At 40.3% G+C, this 22,388-nt stretch overlaps 1 protein-coding gene and 1 pseudogene across 1 annotated transcript; both read left to right on the forward strand.

The window, feature by feature from the left end:
* Window positions 1-9,810: 9,810 nt before the first annotated feature.
* Window positions 9,811-10,782, forward strand: LOC115077375 (olfactory receptor 6M1-like). Its single transcript, XM_029579670.1, has one exon. The coding sequence runs from the start codon at window positions 9,811-9,813 to the stop codon at window positions 10,780-10,782; it is 972 nt and encodes a 323-aa protein (XP_029435530.1).
* Window positions 10,783-11,102: 320 nt separating this feature from the next.
* On the forward strand, window positions 11,103-22,387 carry LOC115077376 (annotated as a pseudogene).
* The last annotated feature ends 1 nt before the right edge of the window (window position 22,388 follows it).

Genomic DNA, 22,388 nt, shown 5'->3' on the forward strand with positions numbered 1-22,388 from the left:
GTTTCATTTAGATACATCACAAATAAGAGAACTCAGAAACTTTCTCAATTTATGTCAATGTGTCAATGTTCCATATTTATTCACAAAACATATATTTCTTAAAAGATCCTATCTAGACAATAATTACTCTCTAGCACACTCATCCTTTCACCCACGTATCATGCACACACATAAAACCAACATATTATACCGTGAATTCCATCCCCATAAATATGGTTACAATTCAGATAACAATGTAACATAGATTTTCCAATATTGTATAAATTTGATATAATAAATATTATGTAGCATTGCATTGATTACAATATCTCTGTTTTCATTTACTTATGTCCACCACATCTAGGCTTTTCTTTGAGTTCTCTCAATCACAGCGACATCGTCCATGGGACCTATCCGACAAGGTCTCCTTGTTTCGCCCACTCATCTGGGCTTCATCAGGGATTTTATCGTCACCAATGCCTCTAATTCATTCTGTGTTAAATAAAGCCTCATGTAAATATCACCAAAAACCCATATTTTTGTATATATATTAACTATATGATGTGAACCACTTAAAACTAACCCCTATATCCCCTCCTTAAAATATAGAATGGATCTACCTCTGCACAACATGGAATCATTATTCATCACTTAACAGACATTAGTCTCCGTAACTATATTCAAGTATACTTTCATCCGTGAGATTTCCAAAACGTAAGTCAACGCAACTTCACAAGGTATAACTTCGCTAAATCTGGGAAGCGAACCCTGCAACCAAGAAAATAGCGAAACATAACATCTAATAACAGTTTCAAAACCACAGCTTCACAAACCTGAAACAGGACGCTCGATCAACTACCCACATAACTCACATTTTCCTCCGGAACTGATGGCATCACGTTCCAACGGCATGATGTAAAACTATCACCTAGAGGCGAATCCTTTATACCTGCCAATTTAGAACATAACTGGTCCCACCTGTGCAACCATCCTCATTCATTAACCCTCAAGAAATCATTCAAAGAAAACTCCTAAGGACCCACGAAAATCTCTCATAGAAATGCCTGCCATTCTATTGGACCATTTAGTCCATGGGGGCACTACTAGTTTTCCAATCAAAGATAAACCTCTGCCTCTACTCTCCTCAAACTAGCAGACAAATCACTCCCCGCTGTAAAGTGATTCGTTTGATAATAAAAAATTCGTAACTGTTCAACTTCGTGTTTAGCCTCTATCCAGTGTTTTCACCCAATGGAGCATTAATTCTCACCATCTTAATCCTGCTTTTATGCTCAATAATTCGTGATCTTATAGATCGTATGGTCTGTCCTATATAAATTAACGAGCACGGGCACAGAATTGCATACCACCACTCCTGCTGTCTCACAAGTGAATTTTTCCAAAGGATATAAGGAAACTTTAAATTGGGGTGGCTGAATGTTGTATCTGCAAAACATGTGGACAACCGAACAACCCCCACACTTCACTTGTCCAGCCGCATTCTGATCACTATAACCTACATGTTTAGAGGATTTCAAACTGTCCCATAAATTTTTCCGTTTTTGATGGCGGAAAATAGGGGGGTTCATCAAAAACCTTCAGCGGGGCCAAAATCTTCCAATGTTTTTTTATTAGATCTCTCACTCCAGAGACTTTAGCTGAAAATGGAATAGAACAAATGGTTCTACAAGGCTTATCTTTCTGAGCTTTAATCAACAAATTGTCTCTATTAGAGTATAATGCCCTTTTATAAGCTTTTTTAATAATTGATCTGGAATATCCCCGAGCCAAAAATTTTTCACTCAAAATTTGGGGACTGAAGTTTGTAAATCTTCAACTGTAGAACAAAGTCTTCTGTATCTCAAAAATTGCCCCGTGGAATATTATTTTTTAATTGTCTAGAATGAAAGCTGCAAAAATGTAACAAATTGTTTTTATCTGTGGGCTTTCTGTATATTGTGGTAGCGATCTTATTACCCACAATATACACCGTCATGTCTAAAAAAGGTACCAGTTTAGTATCAATGTTGAAAATGAATTTTAAATGTGAATTCCCTCCATTAACCTCTTGCCAAAAACTTTTTAAGTCATCTACCGTTCCCCTCCAAACTAAAAAAACATCATCAATATATCTGGCCCACCACACCACTTTATTCCACCAAGAGGACGTATAAACTATCCTCTTCTCAAACTCTGCAACATATAAGCAAGCCACCGTCGGTGCTATAGGGGATCCCATGGGGATACCTGACGACTGTAAATAATATTGATTCTTATAGGAGAAAAAATTGCAAGTAAGCACCAACTCAGTTATATTTACCAAAAATTGTAATTTCCTATCTGAGAACCCCATGCTGGATAATACCTTTTTTACCATCTCTAATGCTTCATCCTGTGGAACATTCGTATAAAGTGCTTCAATATCAGCTGTAGATAACAAAATTTCCTCAGTAAATGTGGGAAACTGTTCAATACGATTAAGAAAATCTATTGAATCTTTAATGTATGAAGGTATAGAAAACAGTTGAGGTTGTAATATATTATCCAAGTATTTGGCTAAAGGTTCTAGAATTGAACCAATGCCAGATACTATAGGTCTTCCAGGGGGTGCTACTAACGATTTATGTACTTTTGGTAAAATAAAAAAATGCGGAAGTAAGTAACAGGGTGCATAACAGATAGGAAATTAAACTCTTTCTTAGAAATGAGTTTATTATCAAATGCTTCTTGAACCAGGTTATTAACCCGTTCATGTAACTGACCAGTCGGATCACTCATCAATTCCCGGTAAAAATGTACATCGCCAAGCTGTCTCATTATTTCCAAATCATAGTCAACATCATCCATGATTACCACACCTCCCCCCTTGTCGGCTGAAGTAATAATAATGGATTCATCTTCCCGTAATAATTTCAAGGCATGCCATTCCTCTTACTAAGATTATAGGCAGGATATTCTATTGATTGTTCTAACTGGGAAAGATCACTCAAGACTAAAGTTTGGAACGCTTGTAACAAAACACTTGGGGGAGTCGGAGGTGTCCAACGGGAAGGTTTATACAGTTTATTATCCCCTCCATCGAAATGTGTGTCTCCAAAAAATTCTCTAATCTGTAACCTTCTAAAGAATTTCTGGAGTTCCACCCGCATTTGAAACGCATCATAGACTGCATAGGGTGCAAAAGAAAAACCCTTATCTAACAAAGAAACCATCGAATCCGCTAATGATTTTTTTTGAAAGATTTTAAACACTATTGAATTATCCAATGTTACCTGCGTAGATTGTAACTGGTTGATGTTTGTTGAAACCCCTGAGGTCTTGTCCCTCTGAACTGTATGCCTCCCCGAGCGCGGGATCCTAAAAAAGATGACTGATTGAAGACGTCCCTCGCAAAGAAGACTGACCTCCCGTAGGCTGATCTATTGCTGGTTCATGAAAACACCACTCGTTTGTTATCTTTCTTCTTTCTATTCAAAGTTTCATTAGAATCCTCAGTGGAGTCATCAGAGGATGAAAATCTCCACGTTTATTAACCCCTGCGTTTTCTATTTACGTTCATCCAGGGGTAAACATATCCCACCGTGTAGTCCTTTTCATCCCCTATTAAGTTTTTCTATTTTCAATTGTCTAGTCTCCTTTCTGTATGTATCTAATTGTTCTTGAATCTCCTTTAACTGATCTTCTACTATTTCACCAGAAGCCTCTGCCTGTAATTTGGATAGTTCTTCCCCAATCTCTTTTTTAAGAATCTCTATTTTCTGTGTAGTCGTTTCCACAATTAACACCATCAGGTCATGGGAACACTTATTCAAGATGGAATTCCATCTATGAATAAAGTGTTCATCTTCTGCAAATAATGAAGGTTCTTTGTTAAGTCTAAGACCACGTGGTATACGTTTTATGTTACAATACTCAGCCAACGTGGCCGCATGCAATTCCATTCTAATTTCCTTACGTTTATTATTGGTGTAATTATCCCAACTGCTCTTAGGTGGAATAAGTGTGCCTGAGTCAAATAAATGAAACCCTGCCAATATCTCTGATGCGGCCTGTTCAGAATATGCATACATATCTTCCATGATCCCTCAAACTCTGGAAACCGTAAGGTACACTACAACGAGGGCACTATTAAACTACCAGTTCTCTTAACCAAGTAGTTACATCACAAATAAGAGAACTCAGAAACTTTCTCAATTTATGTCAATGTGTCAATGTTCCATATTTATTCACAAAACATATATTTCTTAAAAGATCCTATCTAGACAATAATTACTCTCTAGCACACTCATCCTTTCACCCACGTATCATGCACACACATAAAACCAACATATTATACCGTGAATTCCATCCCCATAAATATGGTTACAATTCAGATAACAATGTAACATAGATTTTCCAATATTGTATAAATTTGATATAATAAATATTATGTAGCATTGCATTGATTTACAATATCTCTGTTTTCATTTACTTATGTCACCACATCTAGGCTTTTCTTTGAGTTCTCTCAATCACAGCGACATCGTCCATGGGACCTATCCGACAAGGTCTCCTTGTTTCGCCCACTCATCTGGGCTTCATCAGGGTTCGCTTCCAGATTTAGCGAAGTTATACTTGTGAAGTTGCGTTGACTTACGTTTTGGAAATCTCACGGATGAAAGTATACTTGAATATAGTTACGGAGACTAATGTCTGTTAAGTGATGAATAATGATTCCATGTTGTGCAGAGGTAGATCCATTCTATATTTTAAGGAGGGGATATAGGGGTTAGTTTTAAGTGGTTCACATCATATAGTTAATATATATACAAAAATATGGGTTTTTGGTGATATTTACATGAGGCTTTATTTAACACAGAATGAATTAGAGGCATTGGTGACGATAAAATCCCTGATGAAGCCCAGATGAGTGGGCGAAACAAGGAGACCTTGTCGGATAGGTCCCATGGACGATGTCGCTGTGATTGAGGAGAACTCAAAGAAAAGCCTAGATTGTGGTGACATAAGTAAATGAAAACAGAGATATTGTAAATCAATGCAATGCTACATAATATTTATTATATCAAATTTATACAATATTGGAAAATCTATGTTACATTGTTATCTGAATTGTAACCATATTTATGGGGATGGAATTCACGGTATAATATGTTGGTTTTATGTGTGTGCATGATACGTGGGTGAAAGGATGAGTGTGCTAGAGAGTAATTATTGTCTAGATAGGATCTTTTAAGAAATATATGTTTTGTGAATAAATATGGAACATTGACACATTGACATAAATTGAGAAAGTTTCTGAGTTCTCTTATTTGTGATGTAACTACTTGGTTAAGAGAACTGGTAGTTTAATAGTGCCCTCGTTGTAGTGTACCTTATAGTTTCATTTAGAAACATTTTTTATTAAAATGTGTTATTTTTAGTGCACATTAATTCTAATAGTTTGCACTAAACCATATTAGTGTGCACAAATATGAACTAGTGTGTACTAATTTGCACACTAAGTTGAAACTGTGCATATTATATTGAAATAGTGCTCACTAACTTAAATAGCATGCAATTTGAATTAGTGTTCGCTATTTGGTTTAGTGCACCCTATTTCAAGTTAATGCACACTATTTTCAATTTAGTGCACACACTATTTTAAATTAATGCCCCACTAAAAATGAAAAAAACAATGAAAATCAATTTTCCATTTCATTTAAGAAGTTACGTGAAAACAATATAGGCAATGTCTGTCATTGCAAAATGAAAGCACATCCCTAATATCCAACACTCACCACCCCTAGCTCATCCCAAAGCAGGGAGCTTCCTTTCACTTGAACTTCCTCCTGGGGTGGCTCAGTTCCAGTGAATTCCTTGACTCCTCCCTCAATATAAAAGCTAAATGTACAGAGACTATCAGGGACAGGAAGACATGGAGGAGAGGGAGAGAATGACAGAGAAAAATCACACCAAAAATACTTCAAAATATATCCTCCTTTATTTTCAGAAAGTAAATGTATTTCTGAGCAAAGGTTACCAGAGGACAATGCTGTCAATGACATTGTTAATGTGACCACAGACCACTATAGGCATTTGGAGCTTGAGGCAAACAGCAGTTTGGCTACTATGGGCTCACCAGTTGATTTGGTTTGAGTGTAGAGTTATTCCTGTCAATTTTGATGCCGAACATTTCTTCCTGCTCCTTTGGGATCCCAGCTTCAATTAATAATTTAGAACTTGGGCTGAGATTGGGGGCCATGGACCATCATTTGAAGCTACATGGTGATTGTTCCCCTATTGTGTACCCTCTTCCCAACTCACTTAGCCCAGTGACTGCAGTGAGTGACAGCCATCAGTGAAAGGGAATGAAGCAGGGCCTCCTTCTCCAACCCCTGCAATCATAGGACAGATGTTTCTGTTGCATGATGAATCTTACTCTATTCCCTGATTACTGCCTCTGCAGTATTTCCCAGCCCTGGATGATTCAAAGAGTGGAAGACTTAAGCCAAGCATCAAACCCAGGTCCCCTCACGTAGGGCTACCAGGCTATCCCAGTTTTTCCACTTCTTAAATGTTAATGGAAAAAACATTTAAAGTTATTGATATGAATTGTTATAGCCAAAAAGAAACTTAATTAGAGTAGGTTTTGGTTCTGAGATGAATATACCCACTGTAATTAAGCTATTCCCACTAGAACAAGGTTTTTGGTTTTATTGTAAACCATTTATTTGGGATTTAATTATGCACTAGAGACACTACAGTGGATACAATAAAGAAGCACGTGCTTCTCCTGATAGCATCTACAATATAAATAGAAGCAATGGAAGGTTAGACTCGTAATGCAGTGGTGATCAAGGCATTAGCAAAAATGCACATAAGAGACTGCTCAAATCATATAGAAGAAACAGTGTGAACCAGATGCATGGGTAAAGAAGCTTCCAGTCATCTAGCTGAATGGTAGCAGGCCTATGTTTAGTTACTAACACTGGACTCATCACTTTGGTATGTATACTGTACTTCCCTGGGCTTTACTGCATCACCAAACAAGGTTTTTTCATTTCCATACTGACAGAATGGATGTCTTCAGGATAAGGGCTGGTGACACCGATGCGGCTGATATTATACCCTCTCAAGGTTTGATGACATTTAACACTATCCGCAGAGAGCTGGCCACTCCAGGTGATTACACAATGATTTTGATTTCAAATGGAAGAAGCAGAACAAATAATAGGAGAATGTAATTGGCATGCAAATTCAGAAATCCAAGCCAAAGTATCTATTTGTCATTTTGAGTTAATTGTATTATCTGATTTATATTCCGCTTTTCAAGCACATCAAAGCAGATTATATTCAGGTACTGTAGGTACTTCTCAGTCCTCAGAATTTAATGTAATTTAATTAATTTTGGTTGGTCCAATAAATAATATTTCAATCTCCGATATATATTCACTTTCCTGGGCTCAATATTGTGCAAGCATTTGAATCCTGGAACCTCATTTAAACTAATCCAATGGCAAGGGCATGATACAAAAGACTTTTATAATTTGATTTCAAAACAGTAAAAAATACATCAACACAAAAAAACACCTCACACCAAAAACTAACAAGAAACCCCAGCACTACCCACTCCTATTTTCATGTAAATGAAGTTGATGGTTTGTTTTTTTTTAATGTATTGGATTGTTTAGGCAACAAATTCACCATCACAGCTCCCTGGTATTTCTGGATTCAGCTGTAAAGGGGATCATTGGGGTTGTGCTCCTCCTGCAGGATTGTGCTCTGAGGAAGCTTTTGCAATGGGGCAGAAACCTTTGTAAAGGTTTTTCACCATTCCTGATTCAAAAAGAATTGTTGGGTGGTTTTCGTGTTTACATTGATCTTTGTGCGATTTTGCCAGTGCTCACTAGGTTTGTGGGGATTTCTCGGGCTTTAAACTTGTAACCGGAGGTTAGAGGTATATCCTAAATGATCTTAGGGTGTTCAGTGAGCTGTTATAGTGGACCAGGAGTTGAAAAGCACTCAAAGTAGAGGGCGACCATGTCTCTCTGTAGCAACACAATTTATTTAATCAGACCCCAAAATAATGGTAATTAATTCCGGATCAGTAGCTCTGAAAACTGGACTGAATTATTGTTATTTACAAACTGCTCTACAGGCACTATTGAGTGCGCAAATTCATCACAAAACTGTGCTGAGAATTCGAACTGATCATTTCTTACATGAGAGATCCCTGGAGTAACAAAATGCATCACCAACTTTCTTATCTCAGACAATCCCAAGGAATTTTTAAGATATGTTTAGCTATTCCTAGCCTTCTCTGATAAACTTGGAATCTCTCACTTTTATTTCCATTCTGGGTTTTTTTCCCTCTTCTAGGCAATTTTAATCATTTTCATTTTTATTTTAGTAAACTTTATTAATTGCTTAACACCGGTGGCCTAAGCCATGTACAATAAAATGCTCGTAAATCAATACACAAAACCGGACAAAAAAATTGTCATAAAATATATATAAGCAGTGAGTGTGCTTGGTAGGAGGATTTCATTGTTACTCCCTGTTCTATGTCCTCATTACACAGAATATCATAGGGTGGATTTTCCTTGCAGGAGCTCATAGCCTCGCCAGACATTTCCTCCCTTGCTATACCTCTGGAAGTATTTCTGCTTTCAGCTACTTTCTACACAGCTGAATAGATATACAAACTGCATCACAAACTGAACTCACTCTAGTACTCTGTTACTGCTCCTTGTAAGGTTTGCGAACAGCATTGTTCTGGGCACTATCACCAGTGCTCAAATTACAGGAACCAACACTTTTCTGGAACATACCATGCGGCACTAGTGCTATATACTGATGGAGTGGCAGCGCACTTCTTAGCTTGTGAGGAAAAAAAAACTCAGTGTTCCAGCCAGAATCTTCCCTACACTCTTAAATCATCTGCCGGAAATATAAAATGTAAAATCATTGTAAATGTAAAATCATTGAATATTGGGTTCAGGTAGAAACCAGTTGGGCAGTTAGGTTGCTCATTATACAGTTGTCACTAGTTGGCTGGTTAGATTGATTATTAAATATTGCATAATTAAAAGGTGTACACATAGTTATTTTTATTATAAAAGTATAAGAAATACAATATATTAGATCAGAGAAGACTAGACTCGCAGTACCATAAAAAGAAAGGAACAGCGCAAGGGAAAAGATTTCGAAATTGTGCAGAATCTGGCCAAAACTGTTACAATAGCAATGACAACAATACTCAAAAAATGAGGGGTGAGAAATGAAAACATCTGTGAGAATGATCAAAGACATTCACGCGTGTAAGTCCCGGGGCTTGAAAAAGGTGGTGGGGCATGGAGCGGGCATGGGCGGGACAGGGGCAGGGCCAGAGGCCTCCGATAGAGCAGCCCATTGCAGCTCTGTCGGAGGATCGTGTGCCGGCAGCCTGCCAGTGTGCGCATCCCATCCTGCACCTGCCTCCAGGCAGTCGCAAAAGGTGAAATAAAGATTTTGGGGGTGGTTAGAGTAGAGCTGGGGGGGAAGGTTAGGGGAAGGGGTGGGAAGGTTAGGTTAGGGGGAAGGGAAGTTCCCTTCCAGGCCGCTCCAATTTCGGAGCAGCCCGGGAGGGAATGGCACGGCTCGGAGCATGCAAGGTGCACAATTGTGCACCACCTTGTGCGCGCCGATCCTGGATTTTATAACTTGCGCGCACAAGTTATAAAATCAAGAGTACATGTGCGTGCGCTGGATAGCACGCACACATGTATGCCCACGCGCATGTTATAATATCCACCCCTCTATGTGCAGCTGCCTGTCTTGCACTTACCTTTATTTTTGGATTTCTTTCTGTAGATGGAAATAACATCAGACCTGCGATTTGGAAATAAAAGTAGAGTGACAGAATTCATTTTATTGGGATTTGGGTTTCCTGCCAGTTCTGAGCTTCAGATGCTGTCCTTCATCGTCCTTTTCCTGATGTACGTATTAACCCTGACTGGGAACACTTTGATCATCGCCTTGATATACATCGATTCCCACCTTCACACGCCCATGTACTTCTTCCTCAGCAATTTATCTTTCATGGAGATTGGGTTTGTCACCTGTATTGTCCCCAGGATGCTGCTAGGCACCTTGTCAGAGAGGAAATCCATTCCCATTGCTGCTTGCTTTGCACAAGCCTATTTTTATTTCTTCCTGGGAGCAGCAGAGTTTATTCTCCTGGCAGTCATGTCCTATGATCGCTATGTGGCGATCTGCCGTCCGCTGCACTATGAGACCATCATGAGCGGTAGAGTTTGCCTATGGCTTATCCTCATCTGTTGGGGAGGCTCTTTGCTGCTGATTACGTTTCCTGCCATTTTTATCATGCAGCTATCATTCTGTGGTCCTAATATCATGGATCATTTCTTCTGTGACACGGCGCCTTTGATGGAGATTGCTTGTTCTGATACCCAAACTCTTAAATTGGTTATTTTTATCCTTTCCACGTTTTTATTCTTAAGTTCTTTGTTTATTACTCTGTTTTCCTATCTGTGCATCATCTCCACCATCCTGCGTATGCCATCCACTGGGAGGAGCCAGAAAGCCTTCTCCACCTGTGCCTCCCATCTCACTGTTGTTATATTGAGCTGTGGAAGTTGCATTTTCATGTATGTGATACCCCACAATAACTCAATAGGTCTAAACAAAATGGTGGCAGTCTTAAATACTGTGGTAACCCCATTACTAAACCCCTTCATTTATACTCTAAGAAATGAGAAAGTTAAACAGATCATGAAAGACACATTTGGTAATACACTGAGGTGTCCTACCCAGAAGACTTGATCATGGTTCTTGAGGACATTCCCTGATGCTATTATTTTCTTCCCCAGTATACTATGAAAGCAGCAAACCAATGAATAGAAATGTATTATGTGGAGGGGAGAAAACAACATTTGGAAACGTCGTTGGAACAAGAGACAACAAGGACCTCTTTAGCCCTGAGAAGTGTAGGCAGTCAGCCGAATACTTCAGAGAGTCCTTCATACCAGGGCTCCACGGGCAAGAGCGAGAAAATACGGTGTTTGGAGCGAGGGGGGTGAGATCCCTTGGAGTTAGGAGGTAAGGAACCTGATTTACAAGTAATTGTTAATGTTCCTGTAGAAATGCCAGCAAATATCACTCTGGAAGAAATCTGGAAGGCATTAATCACTATGAATAAAGCTATAAATGAATTGACTACTGTTGTAAAGGCAAATATGAATAAAGTCCAGGGAATGGAAAATAAGATTTTGGCAGTAGAAACAATGGTAAACCAGATTGAGACTGAGATAAAAAAAATATCAAAGAAGTGCAATGCAATCTGAATAAAATCTGAAAACCTGACTTCGAGAAGGATGGAATATATTGAAAATGAGCTAAGAAGACCTAATTTGAGGTTCTTAAACTTCCCGAGGACCAGGTGGATGGCACCCAAGGACCTTCTTAAAAGCTATCTAATTAATATTTGGGGACTTTCAGAATAGTCTATCCTGTCAATTTCTAAAATATTTTACTTGCCCTCTAAAGATGAAGAAATGAGAAAACAGGACCAACTTCAAATATCCTCTGATAATTTAACGGATATATTGGAAAAATCATATGAGACCAAGATAAATTCTAGGGCAACTCCATTGGTGTCCTTTACACAGATATCAGACAGAGACGCTGTTCTTAGATTATTCTTTCGCAACCAGAATCAACAGTTTTACAGTCAACAAATTAGAGTGTTTCCAGATATTGCAAAGAAAATGCAAGAAAGAAGGAAGTCCTTTCTGATGATGAAGAGCAAAGTAATTTCAAGAGGAGCTAAGTTCTTCTTAAGATTTCCATGTCGTTGTATTATAGTATATCAAAATCATAGATATATTATTGCTGAGTCTGAGCAATTACGAGTGTATTGAGATTCCCACTCCTAAAATAATCTCTAAGGGGGTTTGGCAAATGAAATAAGTTATATGTTATAACCACAGTGCTGTAGTTTGATACTTTGTTTACATTTTTTTGAAATCTGCTTTAATATTTGTGTTCCCCCCATTATTCTTATAATATTCGGATAATCAGAATATTCCTAACAAGGTGTAATAATTAGAATGATGTTTCCTTTCTGTATTTTTTTGAAAAACATTGTTTTCAATGTAATTTGATTAAAGTTCAATAAAAATAAAATAAATAAATAAATAAATAAATAAATAAATGTATTGTGAGCAGAAGTGGTCACCACATCTCAAGAAAGATATAACAGAATTAGAAAAGGTACAAAGAAGTGTGACCAAAATGATAAAACTGATGGAACAATTCCCCTATGAAGAAAGACTAAAGAAGCACGGAGCGGCAGTAGCCACAGAGGCATTCACGGAGCGGGATGCCAGTGGCCAGTGGTTGGTGTTCCACCTTCACGGAGCGGAAGGATAAAGGGCTGCCATCTCAAAAAATTAAAAAAAACAAACAAGCAAACAAAACAGGGGTGGGTAAGGGGCAGGGGTGTGGCCTTCTGGTTGCGGCGGTTGCTACCCCTGATTGAGCTGGATGTTCACTAGGATGGCGCTGCTCTCTGCATTGGTGGAGGGGTGGAAGGGAATTGGGGCCGGAGGGTGCTGGAAGCCAATAGAGACGGGTGGGAGGGAGAAAAAGGGGGAAGAAAATGGATAAACTGCGTAGCTTGCTGGGCAGACTGGATGGGCCGTTGGTCTTCTTCTGCCGTCACTTCTATGTTTCTATGTTTCTATGTAAGTTAGGACTCTTCAGATTGAAGAAGACATGGATGAGGGGAGACATGATAGAGGTCTATAAAATAACGAGTGAAATTGAATAAGTAAATATTAATTCGTTCTTAACGCTTTCAAAATTACAAAGACCATAGGACACACAATGAAGTTACTGGGTAATACATTTAAAACTATTCAGAGATAATATTTTTTTTACTCAACGAATAATTAAGTTCCAGAATTTGCTGCCAGAGGATTTGGTGAAAGCTATTTCTGTAGCTGTGCTTAGAAAAGGTTTGCACAAGTTCCTGAAGGAAAAGTCTATTTACCATGATTAAGGCAGAGTTGCAGAAATCCACTGCTTATTCTTGGGATCAGCAGCTTGGAATCTATCTACCCCTTGGGATCCTGCCATGTACTTGTGACATGGCTTGGCCACTCTTGAAAACAGAATACTCGGCTTGATGAACCTTTGATCTGATCCAGTATGGCAAGCCTTATGTTCTTGTGTTTACTCCTGAAAATATTCAGTTTCATCTACTGAAAAACTACCAAGATATAAAAAATATATTTGAAATTCTATGCATCATTTCACCAGCTTGCAATGAAACACCGGCGGCCTATTTTGCATTGGCCGCCGGTGCGCGCGTAAGTCCCGGGGCTTCGTAAAAGGGGCGAGAGGGGGCGTGTCCAGGGGGGTCACTGTCGGCAGGCCAGGGGTGTGTCTGGGGGCGTGTCCAGGGTCAGGGGGCGGCCCAGGGTGGGTCCGGGGGTGTGGCGACGGTTCGGGGGCAGGCCAGGAGGGTGGTCCCGAGTCCCTCAGTCACTGCTGGCCTATGCCGGGGGATGGGGAGGCGGCGCACACAAGTTAATCCTGCCTCAAGCAGGCGTAACTTGCACAACAAAGGTAGGGGGGGGATTTAGGTAGGGCTGGGGGGTGGGTTAGATAGGGGAAAGGAGGGAACAGAGGCAGGCTGCACGGCTCGGCACGCGCAGGCTGCTGATTTTCCGCAGCCTTGCGTGCGCCGACCCCGGATTTTATAAGATACGCGTGGCTACACGCGTATCTTATAAAATCCGGTGTACTTTTGTTTGCGCCAGTTGCGCGTACTTTTTTAAGATCTACCTCGTTGTTTTTAAACTAGAGTTAATATAAGTTATCAACCAATTCATCTGGGTTTGAATATCTGGCCAGCCCATGTGTACTGACTTGCTAGACAAACTGAAATAATGTGTCTGCTTTTTCTATTTAGAGAGCAATTTTAAATAATGTTGATGTTAAAATATAATTTTCTGGCTACTTGAAAAATTTGCATGAACAACAGAAAATGGCCATAAAAATACAAGAATCAATGACTGGATACGTACACAGGTGGACCTATGAGGATCATTAATAATGGTACTTATTTAGATCAGGCTGTGATAATAGAATCAAAGTAGCAGCTGGGTCTGACTTGTAGACTACTAGTTCTGTAATAACAAGAAGGCCCAGCGGAAATGCAGGCGCTCACGTAGCCAGGTCTGTCTGGCAGACTGTGCAAGGGGCCTCGAATACCAGTTATTCTGGCAATGTCAAAACGTGCAATGCAGACTATTCAGATTATTACTGAGCTTTCTGGTTAGGCATGGGAAGACATTCTCCATGTGCTCCTCCTATCTCATTGTTGTGGTATTGCTCAATGGAAGTTGTATTTTCATGTATGTGATACCCAACATGGACTTAAGAGGTTAAAACAAAATGGTAACAATATTAATTGCTGTGGTAACCCCCTTTTCTAAACCCCTTCATCTATGCTATATGAAATGATAAAGTTAAATCGAATTATAAAAGACACAATTGGTAAAAAACAAAGGTGCTTTGATTGGGAGATTTAAATTTGTTTCTTGAGGACATAGAAACATAGAAATGATGACAGAAAAGGAACAATGGTCCATCCAGTCTGCCCAGTAAGCTTCCCATGGTAGTATCTGCCGCGCCATGCAGGTTACCTCAATGAATCGGTCAGTAGGGGTGTGACTCGTGTGATCGATCATCTTAACGATCGATTTTGGCTGGAGGGGGGAGGGAAATCTGATTGTCGTGTTTTGTTTTTTTTTTAAATCGTTAAAAATCGTAAATCAGGGGACGGCAGGAAAACCGGCACACCAAAACAACCCTAAAACCCACCCCGACCCTTTAAAACAAATCCCCCACCCTCCCGAACCCCCCCCCCAAAATGTTTTAAATTACCTGGGGTCCAGTGGGGGGGTCCTGGCGTGATCTCCTCCCACTCTCTGGCCACGGCTGCATTGAGAAATGGTGCCGGTGGCTCTTTGCCCTTATCATGTGACAGGGCAAAGGTAGCGCCAGCGCCATTTTGGTTCCTGGCTCCCAACGTCACGCGTGCGGGAGATCGCTCCCGGACCCCCGCTGGACCCTCAGGGACTATTGGCCAGCTTGGGGGGGCCTCCTGACCCCCACAAGACTTGCCAAAATTCCAGCGGGGGTCCAGGAGCGACCTCCTGCACGCGGGCCGTATTGCCAATCTTCAAAATGGCGCCGGCGCTACCTTTGCCCTCACTATGTCATACGGGTCATACGGGTCATACGGGTCTTTGGAAAGTCTGGTGGGGGTCAGGAGGCCCCCCCAAGCTGGCCAAAAGTCCCTGGGAGTCCAGCGGGGGTCCAGGAGTGATCTCCCGCACGCGTGACATCGGGAGCCAGGAACCAAAATGGCACCGGCGCTACATTTGCCCTGTCACATGATAAGGGCAAAGGGCCACCAGCGCCATTTCTCAATGCAGCCGTGGCCAGAGAGCGGGAGGAGATCGTGCCGGGACCCCCCCCCCCCCCACTGGACCCCAGGTAATTTAAAACATTTTGGGGGGGTTCGGGAGGGTGGGGGATTTGTTTTAAAGGGTCGGGGTGGGTTTTAGTGTTGTTTTGGTGTGCCGGTTTTCCCGCCCCCTATTTAATGATACAATACAAATGCCCCTGACGATAAATCGGGGGCATTTGTATTGTATCGTGCACTCTAACGATTTTGGACGATTTTAAAATTATCTGATGATAATTTTAATCGTTCAAAAACGATTCACATCCCTATCGGTCAGTGCTGCTTGACGGGCTTTGCTTAGGGACTTAGAAGCATCCCTATGTTTTTTCCTTAATATCTACCCCAGACTGTAAAAATGTCATAGTTTATGTTGGTTGTCTCTGAATCCAAATTCCTCTTTCCTTCCAGCCCCCATACCCCTGGCTTTGAAGCAGAGCGTGATGCTGCAGTTGCATCTAAAGCATCAAAGCTTATTGGTTAAGGGTAGCAATCCCATGCCTTCTATTAAGGGTAGTAACTGCTGCTGGGTGCTAGTTACCTCCATGCTCATTAGTTCTATAGACCGAAAAAGCCCTCATTGATTGCTGTGTAAATCCAATTCCTTTTCCCCCCAGTCACTGAAGCAGAAAGCAATGTTGGAGTTATATCAAAAGTATCAAGACTTATAAGTTAAGGGTGATAACCACCCCACCATGCACACTTTCTTCCTCTCCTTTAGGATTTGACCTTAGAACCAGTCCTGTGCTTTTCCCCTTATGTCTGCATAACACTATCCCAAGATCATGGAAGTCGGGGCTCTCAGTTGTCATCTGAATTAAATTCCTCTTTTCCCCCTTTTGCCTAAGCAGGGAGCAATGCGGCAGTTGCATTAAAATATAATTCAAATTTCACTGAAGTCCTGCAAATAACCACAGGGTGTTTCAGTGTTTGAAGTGACAGGGTTCCCGACTGTTGTTTAACTTTATGTAGCATTCTTAAAAGCTAAATAGAGATGCTGCTGGCATTTCTAAGACCTGGCTATTCAAACAAGCGTACCCCCAATAACTTCAGCCCCGCTTCCCTTTAGTCCTGACATGCCAGCTCTTCGAAGTACCTTGTACATATCTCTGTTACAACCTTTGTTATAAACTGGTCTGTGATTGTAGTTGCAATCTTAGACCAGGATTTATCAAAATGCGGTAAATACCGCATGCGATAGCAAAAGGGGTGTGTTTTATGCTACTATAGCATTTATTGCTAATTACTTGTGCAAAGAGCTAAGTTAGTGCAAATTGCAATACCATTTTCAGATTCTGCGATAAGTGCCAGACCTGTTGTATTTCCTACATTCAACCATGAGAGAGAGAGAGAGAGAGAGAGAGACTGGCCATAATGTCATTCCCATAGGTAGGTATTTGTATCCCTATGGCAGGCCCACCTAGAGATTCGAGGTGGAGTTTAGGTAAGAGTGTAGGGGGTTAGGGGCCACTTTGACATTCTACGTGACACCTACGAACAGAACAGTGGTCTCTAGTGAAGATTTGATGGCCTTCGGAGTAAAGAAACTCACTCCAAGATGAGTTTTGGGCAATGTTCTCTCCACCTAGCTTGATGTTACCCAGGTAGAGAGTCCATCAAGCTAGGTTGAGAGAACCATTATGGCCAGGCTCTCTCTCTCTCTACCCTTCAATTCACCTGAAATAGGCCTTATGGGAGACATCGCAAAGGGCTATGAAATCTTACCGCATGGTCACGGCAGCTATCGCACAGCCTAACTCCTCCTATTTTCTGAATTTGCATTGCACCATACGATATGGTGCTATCGCATGCGTTAAACACGTTTTCGCATGCGGTAAGAGCCTATCGCATGCGTTAACGGGGCTTTTCGAATGTGATAAGCCCTTAACGCATGTGAAAATGCCTTATTGCATTTTGATAAATGACCCCCTCAGTCACAATTATTTCTACCGTGATGGTGGTTGCAATTTTAATTACAACTACAATTATTGTTGAATATTTATTGCCTCTGTTATCTCTTAGTTGTTGATGTTATTACTTGGTTCACTTTCTTCCCTTACTAAGTTTATTGTTCCTATTTATCCTTTGTATCCCCCTCCCCTGTTCAATGTATTTTCCTCCTTGCTGTTACAATGTAAACCGATATGATGTTGTCATGAATATCGGTATAGAAAAGTTTATAAATAAATAAATAAATGTCTGCTATCAGTTCAGCGAGCAACAAGACATAGTGACAGCTGAAATATTGGCTAAAAGGCAAAAACTGAAATAGTTTGGACAGTGTCGGGCAACTGCTTTCGACAATTTGAATTTTGGAACCTCTTGATGGTCCTTTCAAGTTAAGTTCTTTTGCTCACAATATTTAAAATTTCTTTGTATAATATCTAAATGATGGCATAATGAAAATTTCTCAACAAAATGTACTCTAATGACCAATGATTATATTTCCAAGACGAAGTCAGCGTAAGATCACCCAGCAGAATTTCTACAAATTGGTGGAGATCACCGTCTTATATATGATGTTCATTCATGCATTTTTCATTATATGATTTATGTTAGTGTGTCTATGAAATGTAGGTGGATTTTGTATTGTATTTTCAGTTTGGCAGTTTTGGTTGACAACTCTGACAGCTCATTTCTCCTGTTTTGATAGCTTCACCTGTTTCCAGCTTTGACGTCGCTACTATTTCCTGCCCGTTGGTTGGCCCCATGTGATCATGTGATCTTGTTTCTGATTGGTTCTGTTTGTTTGGTGCGAAAGCTTCTTAAAATACCTCTTTTTAAATGGTTCCTGTAAGAGCTCCTAATCCTGCTTGAATGCCATAGGAATCTTATTATTTTTGAACATTAGGAGCTTCTTGTAACAATAAAATAATTTTGTTACTAACTTTATCAGTTCTTACTTAAAGGACGGGTAACCTTTTTCTATGCCAACATTTTGTGTAGTGAACTAATGACATACCTTGAATAGTTCCACACTCCAAGTCATCATCCCTAAGGGGTGATAGCAAGAAAAGAGACTCTCTGTTAAGAGTATAGCACACAGTACTCAATACTACTCAAGGCATGGTCTCACCATGGAGCGATACAGAGGCATTATGACATTCTCCACTTTATTCTCCATTCCTTTCCTAATAATTTCAAACATTCGATTTGCTTTTTTTGACCATTGCAGTACACTGAGCCAAAGATTTCAATATATTGTCCACTATGATGCCCAGATCTTTTTACTGGGTGCTAACTCCTAATATTGAACCTACAATGTATTGCTTTTCCCTATATGCATCACTTTGCACTTGTACACAAATTTCATCTCCCCTTTGGATGCTCAGTATTCCAATCTCCAAGATCCTTCTGAAATTTATCACCATCTGCTTGTGATTTAATTACCCTGAATAATGTTTTGTCATCTGAAAATTTGATCACCTCACTCATTGTTCCCCTTTCCAGATCATAAGAAGTTGCCATACTGGTTCAGACAGAGGGTGCATCAAGCCCAGCATCCTGTTCCCAATAATTGCCAATCCAGGTTACAAAATACCTGGAAAGAACCCAAACATTAAATAGATCCCATTCTGCTATGGCCAATAATAGCAGTGGCTATCCCCTAACTCAGGGCAGGATTCATCATTTCTCGTGGAATGATGAATCCCGTGAAAATGGGGGGAGGGGGCGGGGGGCGGGCCTGCGAAAGGCCGCAGCCGTTTGCACCGCGGCAGAGAGATTTCGCCGGCCGCAGTGCGGCCAGCTGCAGCCTTTCACTAAAATAGCGCCACCATAAAAAGTGGTGCTATTCGCTGCGCTACTGCCGGCGAGAATGTTCCTCACATTATCGCCGGCAGCGGTACCGTGGCCGACTCCTCCCCATCCTGGTCATTTACATCCTATCGCACGCGAAAAGGCCTTTAGAAAATAACCCCCTCAATTTGATAAACAGCAGTTCCTACAGGAACTTATCCAAACCTTTTTTAAACCCAGCTACACCAACTGCCCTAATTACATCCTCCAGTAATGAATTCCAGAATCTTAATTGTGCGTTGAGGGAAATTTCTTTTTCTCTAATTTGTTTTAAATACGCTTCTTGCTAACTTCATGGAGTACCCCATATTCCTTCTATTATCTGAAAGAGTAAATAATGAATTCACATTTACCCTATTCCTCTAGTCCTCTAATGATTTTATAGCCCTCTGTCATATCCCCCCTCAGCTCACTCTATTTCATTGTGCAAAATCATATTATGATTATGTTATGTTACGTTATACTGATCTACCCCTGTTCGATGTAAACCGACCTGATATGGTATTCAACCTTGAAGGTCGGTATAGAAAAATGTTAAATAAATAAATAAATAAATTATCTGACACACGCATAGCCTCAACACTTTGTATATTTTGAACATTAGTTGTTAAATTATTAACCTTAGTTTCTATATCTAATAATTTTTTCCCTTGTTCAGTAATTGTTACTTTATTACGTATTTTTATGTTCCAGACCCCAAATTTATACATCAGCCCCACGGATCCCTCTACTGCAGTATGGAGTTGCTAAAGCCAACCTCAACAAAATACTTACCTTGATTTCTTACAGGGTCAAGAACATGGAATCCTGAGATCTACCCTAGAAGATTCAGAGATGAAGTGTCACTGCCAATATATTTCTATATAATATCTCACCTAGGTCAATAAATCAATGAAGTAGCAATCAAAACTTGAGTTAGATTTGAAATCTCTTCAAGTGCCTACGTTGGTTTTTATAGAGAAGAAAGCCGCGAAATCCCCAAAGCTGTCCCAAACTCTGTATTGTTAATTGGTCCTCATGGTGACTCCAAGTCTCGGAAGAGCATCCCATAATTATGTTCCCCCTCCCCCAGAAGAGAAACTTAAATATTTCAAAATGGATGAAAAAGTAAAGCTCCAGGGGCAAAGTCCTTACCTGTCTACGTTTCTTGAATCTTCATTTGATAACATTTCCACGAGAGCAAGCCTCCTGTTTACATTTGTATCTGAGCAGGACAGAGATATGATTTTTCAGTTTTGTCAATATAAATCTAGATTGTTTTGTGGCCCACAGATATTTAACACCATACCCCATGTATCATCTGTGCTGCCTTGATGTGAGAAATGACATCAGAGCCTGTCCAGTACTCGGTAGCAGTGCTGCTGTGCGGATAAGCAAGGTTGAATTACTGAGCTAGTGCTCTGTTTTCCGAGCCTGATTTTCAAGAACATTTACACGCCTAAAAGAGGATTTTACATGTGTAAATGCACTTTACGCATATAAACGTGCTTTTGAAAATTGTTACAATATATACAATTGAATTGTCAATATAGAGAATAACTTCAAAATATGTGTGCCAATGCCCTTATACTTATGCATGTGCACTCATGCTCATGTATTTTGTATCATGCACACAAATGTGTGCCCACTATATACAATATGCTTAAATCTACCCAACAACATTCTCGCATATCTAGAAGAATCGCAGGGTGTATTTTCAACATAGTAGCGTTTTAGCATTATGACATTATATAGGATATTATACAGTGTGCATATCTCAGACACTCCCGTATGCACTTAAAACCTGCTCCTCTAGTGATATTTAAATTCTTCAAGGAAACTCCTTGAGATTTTGCGACATGAATGCCTAACCATTTCTGACCTAAGCATGAGATAAATAAATTGAAAATATATTCTCTACTTGAGGAACATTTTTTCCTTAACATGATTGAATTCTGAATGTATAGCACCCCCCATTCAAAGGGGTCATCTTCAGAGACTGCTGAAGCTGTTGATAGCGCGCACACATGTATGCTGGGTAGCACTCACACACATATGCCCGCGCGCATGTTATAAAATCTACCCCTCAGTGTGCAGCTGCCTGACTTGCACTTACCTTTATTTTTGGATTTCTTTCTGTAGATGGAAATTACATCAGACCTGCGATGTGGAAATAAAAGTAGAGTGACAGAATTCATTTTATTGGGATTTGGGTTTCCTGCCAGTTCTGAGCTTCAGATTCTGTCCTTCATGGTCCTTTTCCTGATGTACGTATTAACCCTGACTGGGAACACTTTGATCTTCGCCTTGGTATACATTGATTCCCACCTTCACACGCCCATGTACTTCTTCCTCAGCAATTTATCTTTCCTGGAGATTGGGTTTGTCACCTGCATTGTCCCCAGGATGCTGCTGGACACCTTGTCAGAGAGGAAATCTATTCCCATTGCTGCTTGCTTTGCACAAGCCTATTTTTACTTCTTCCTAGGAACAACAGAGTTTATTCTCATGGCAGTCATGGCCTAAGATCGCTATGTGGCGATCTGCCGTCCACTGCACTATGAGACCATCATGAGTGGTAGAGTTTGCCTATCGCTTATCCTCATCTGTTGGGGAGGCTCTTTCCTGCTGATTACAATTCCTGCCATTTTTATCATGCAGCTATCATTCTGTGGTCCTAATACCATGGATCATTTCCTCTGTGACACGGCACCTTTGATGGAGATTGCTTGTTCTGATACCCAATCCCTTAAAATGGTTATTTTTATTTTAGCCTAATTAACATTGTTAAGTTCTTTGTTTATTACCTTATTTTCCTATATGCGTATCATTTCCACTATCCTGCGGACCCCATGTACTGGGAGTCACCAGAAAGCCTTCTCCACCTGTGCCTCCCATCTCATTGTTGTGGTATTGATTTATGGAAATTGCATTTTCATGTATGTGATGCCCAACATTAACTCAATAGGTCTAAACAAAATGGTGGCAGTGTTAAAAACTGTGGTAACTCCGTTACTAAACCCCTTCATTTATACTCTAAGAAATGAGAAAGTTAAACAGATCATGAAAGACACATTTGATAAGTCACTGAGGTGTCCTGCCCAGAAGACTTGAT

This window comes from Rhinatrema bivittatum, chromosome 16 (assembly GCF_901001135.1).
Source record: "Rhinatrema bivittatum chromosome 16, aRhiBiv1.1, whole genome shotgun sequence".
NCBI classification, from domain to species: domain Eukaryota; kingdom Metazoa; phylum Chordata; class Amphibia; order Gymnophiona; family Rhinatrematidae; genus Rhinatrema; species Rhinatrema bivittatum.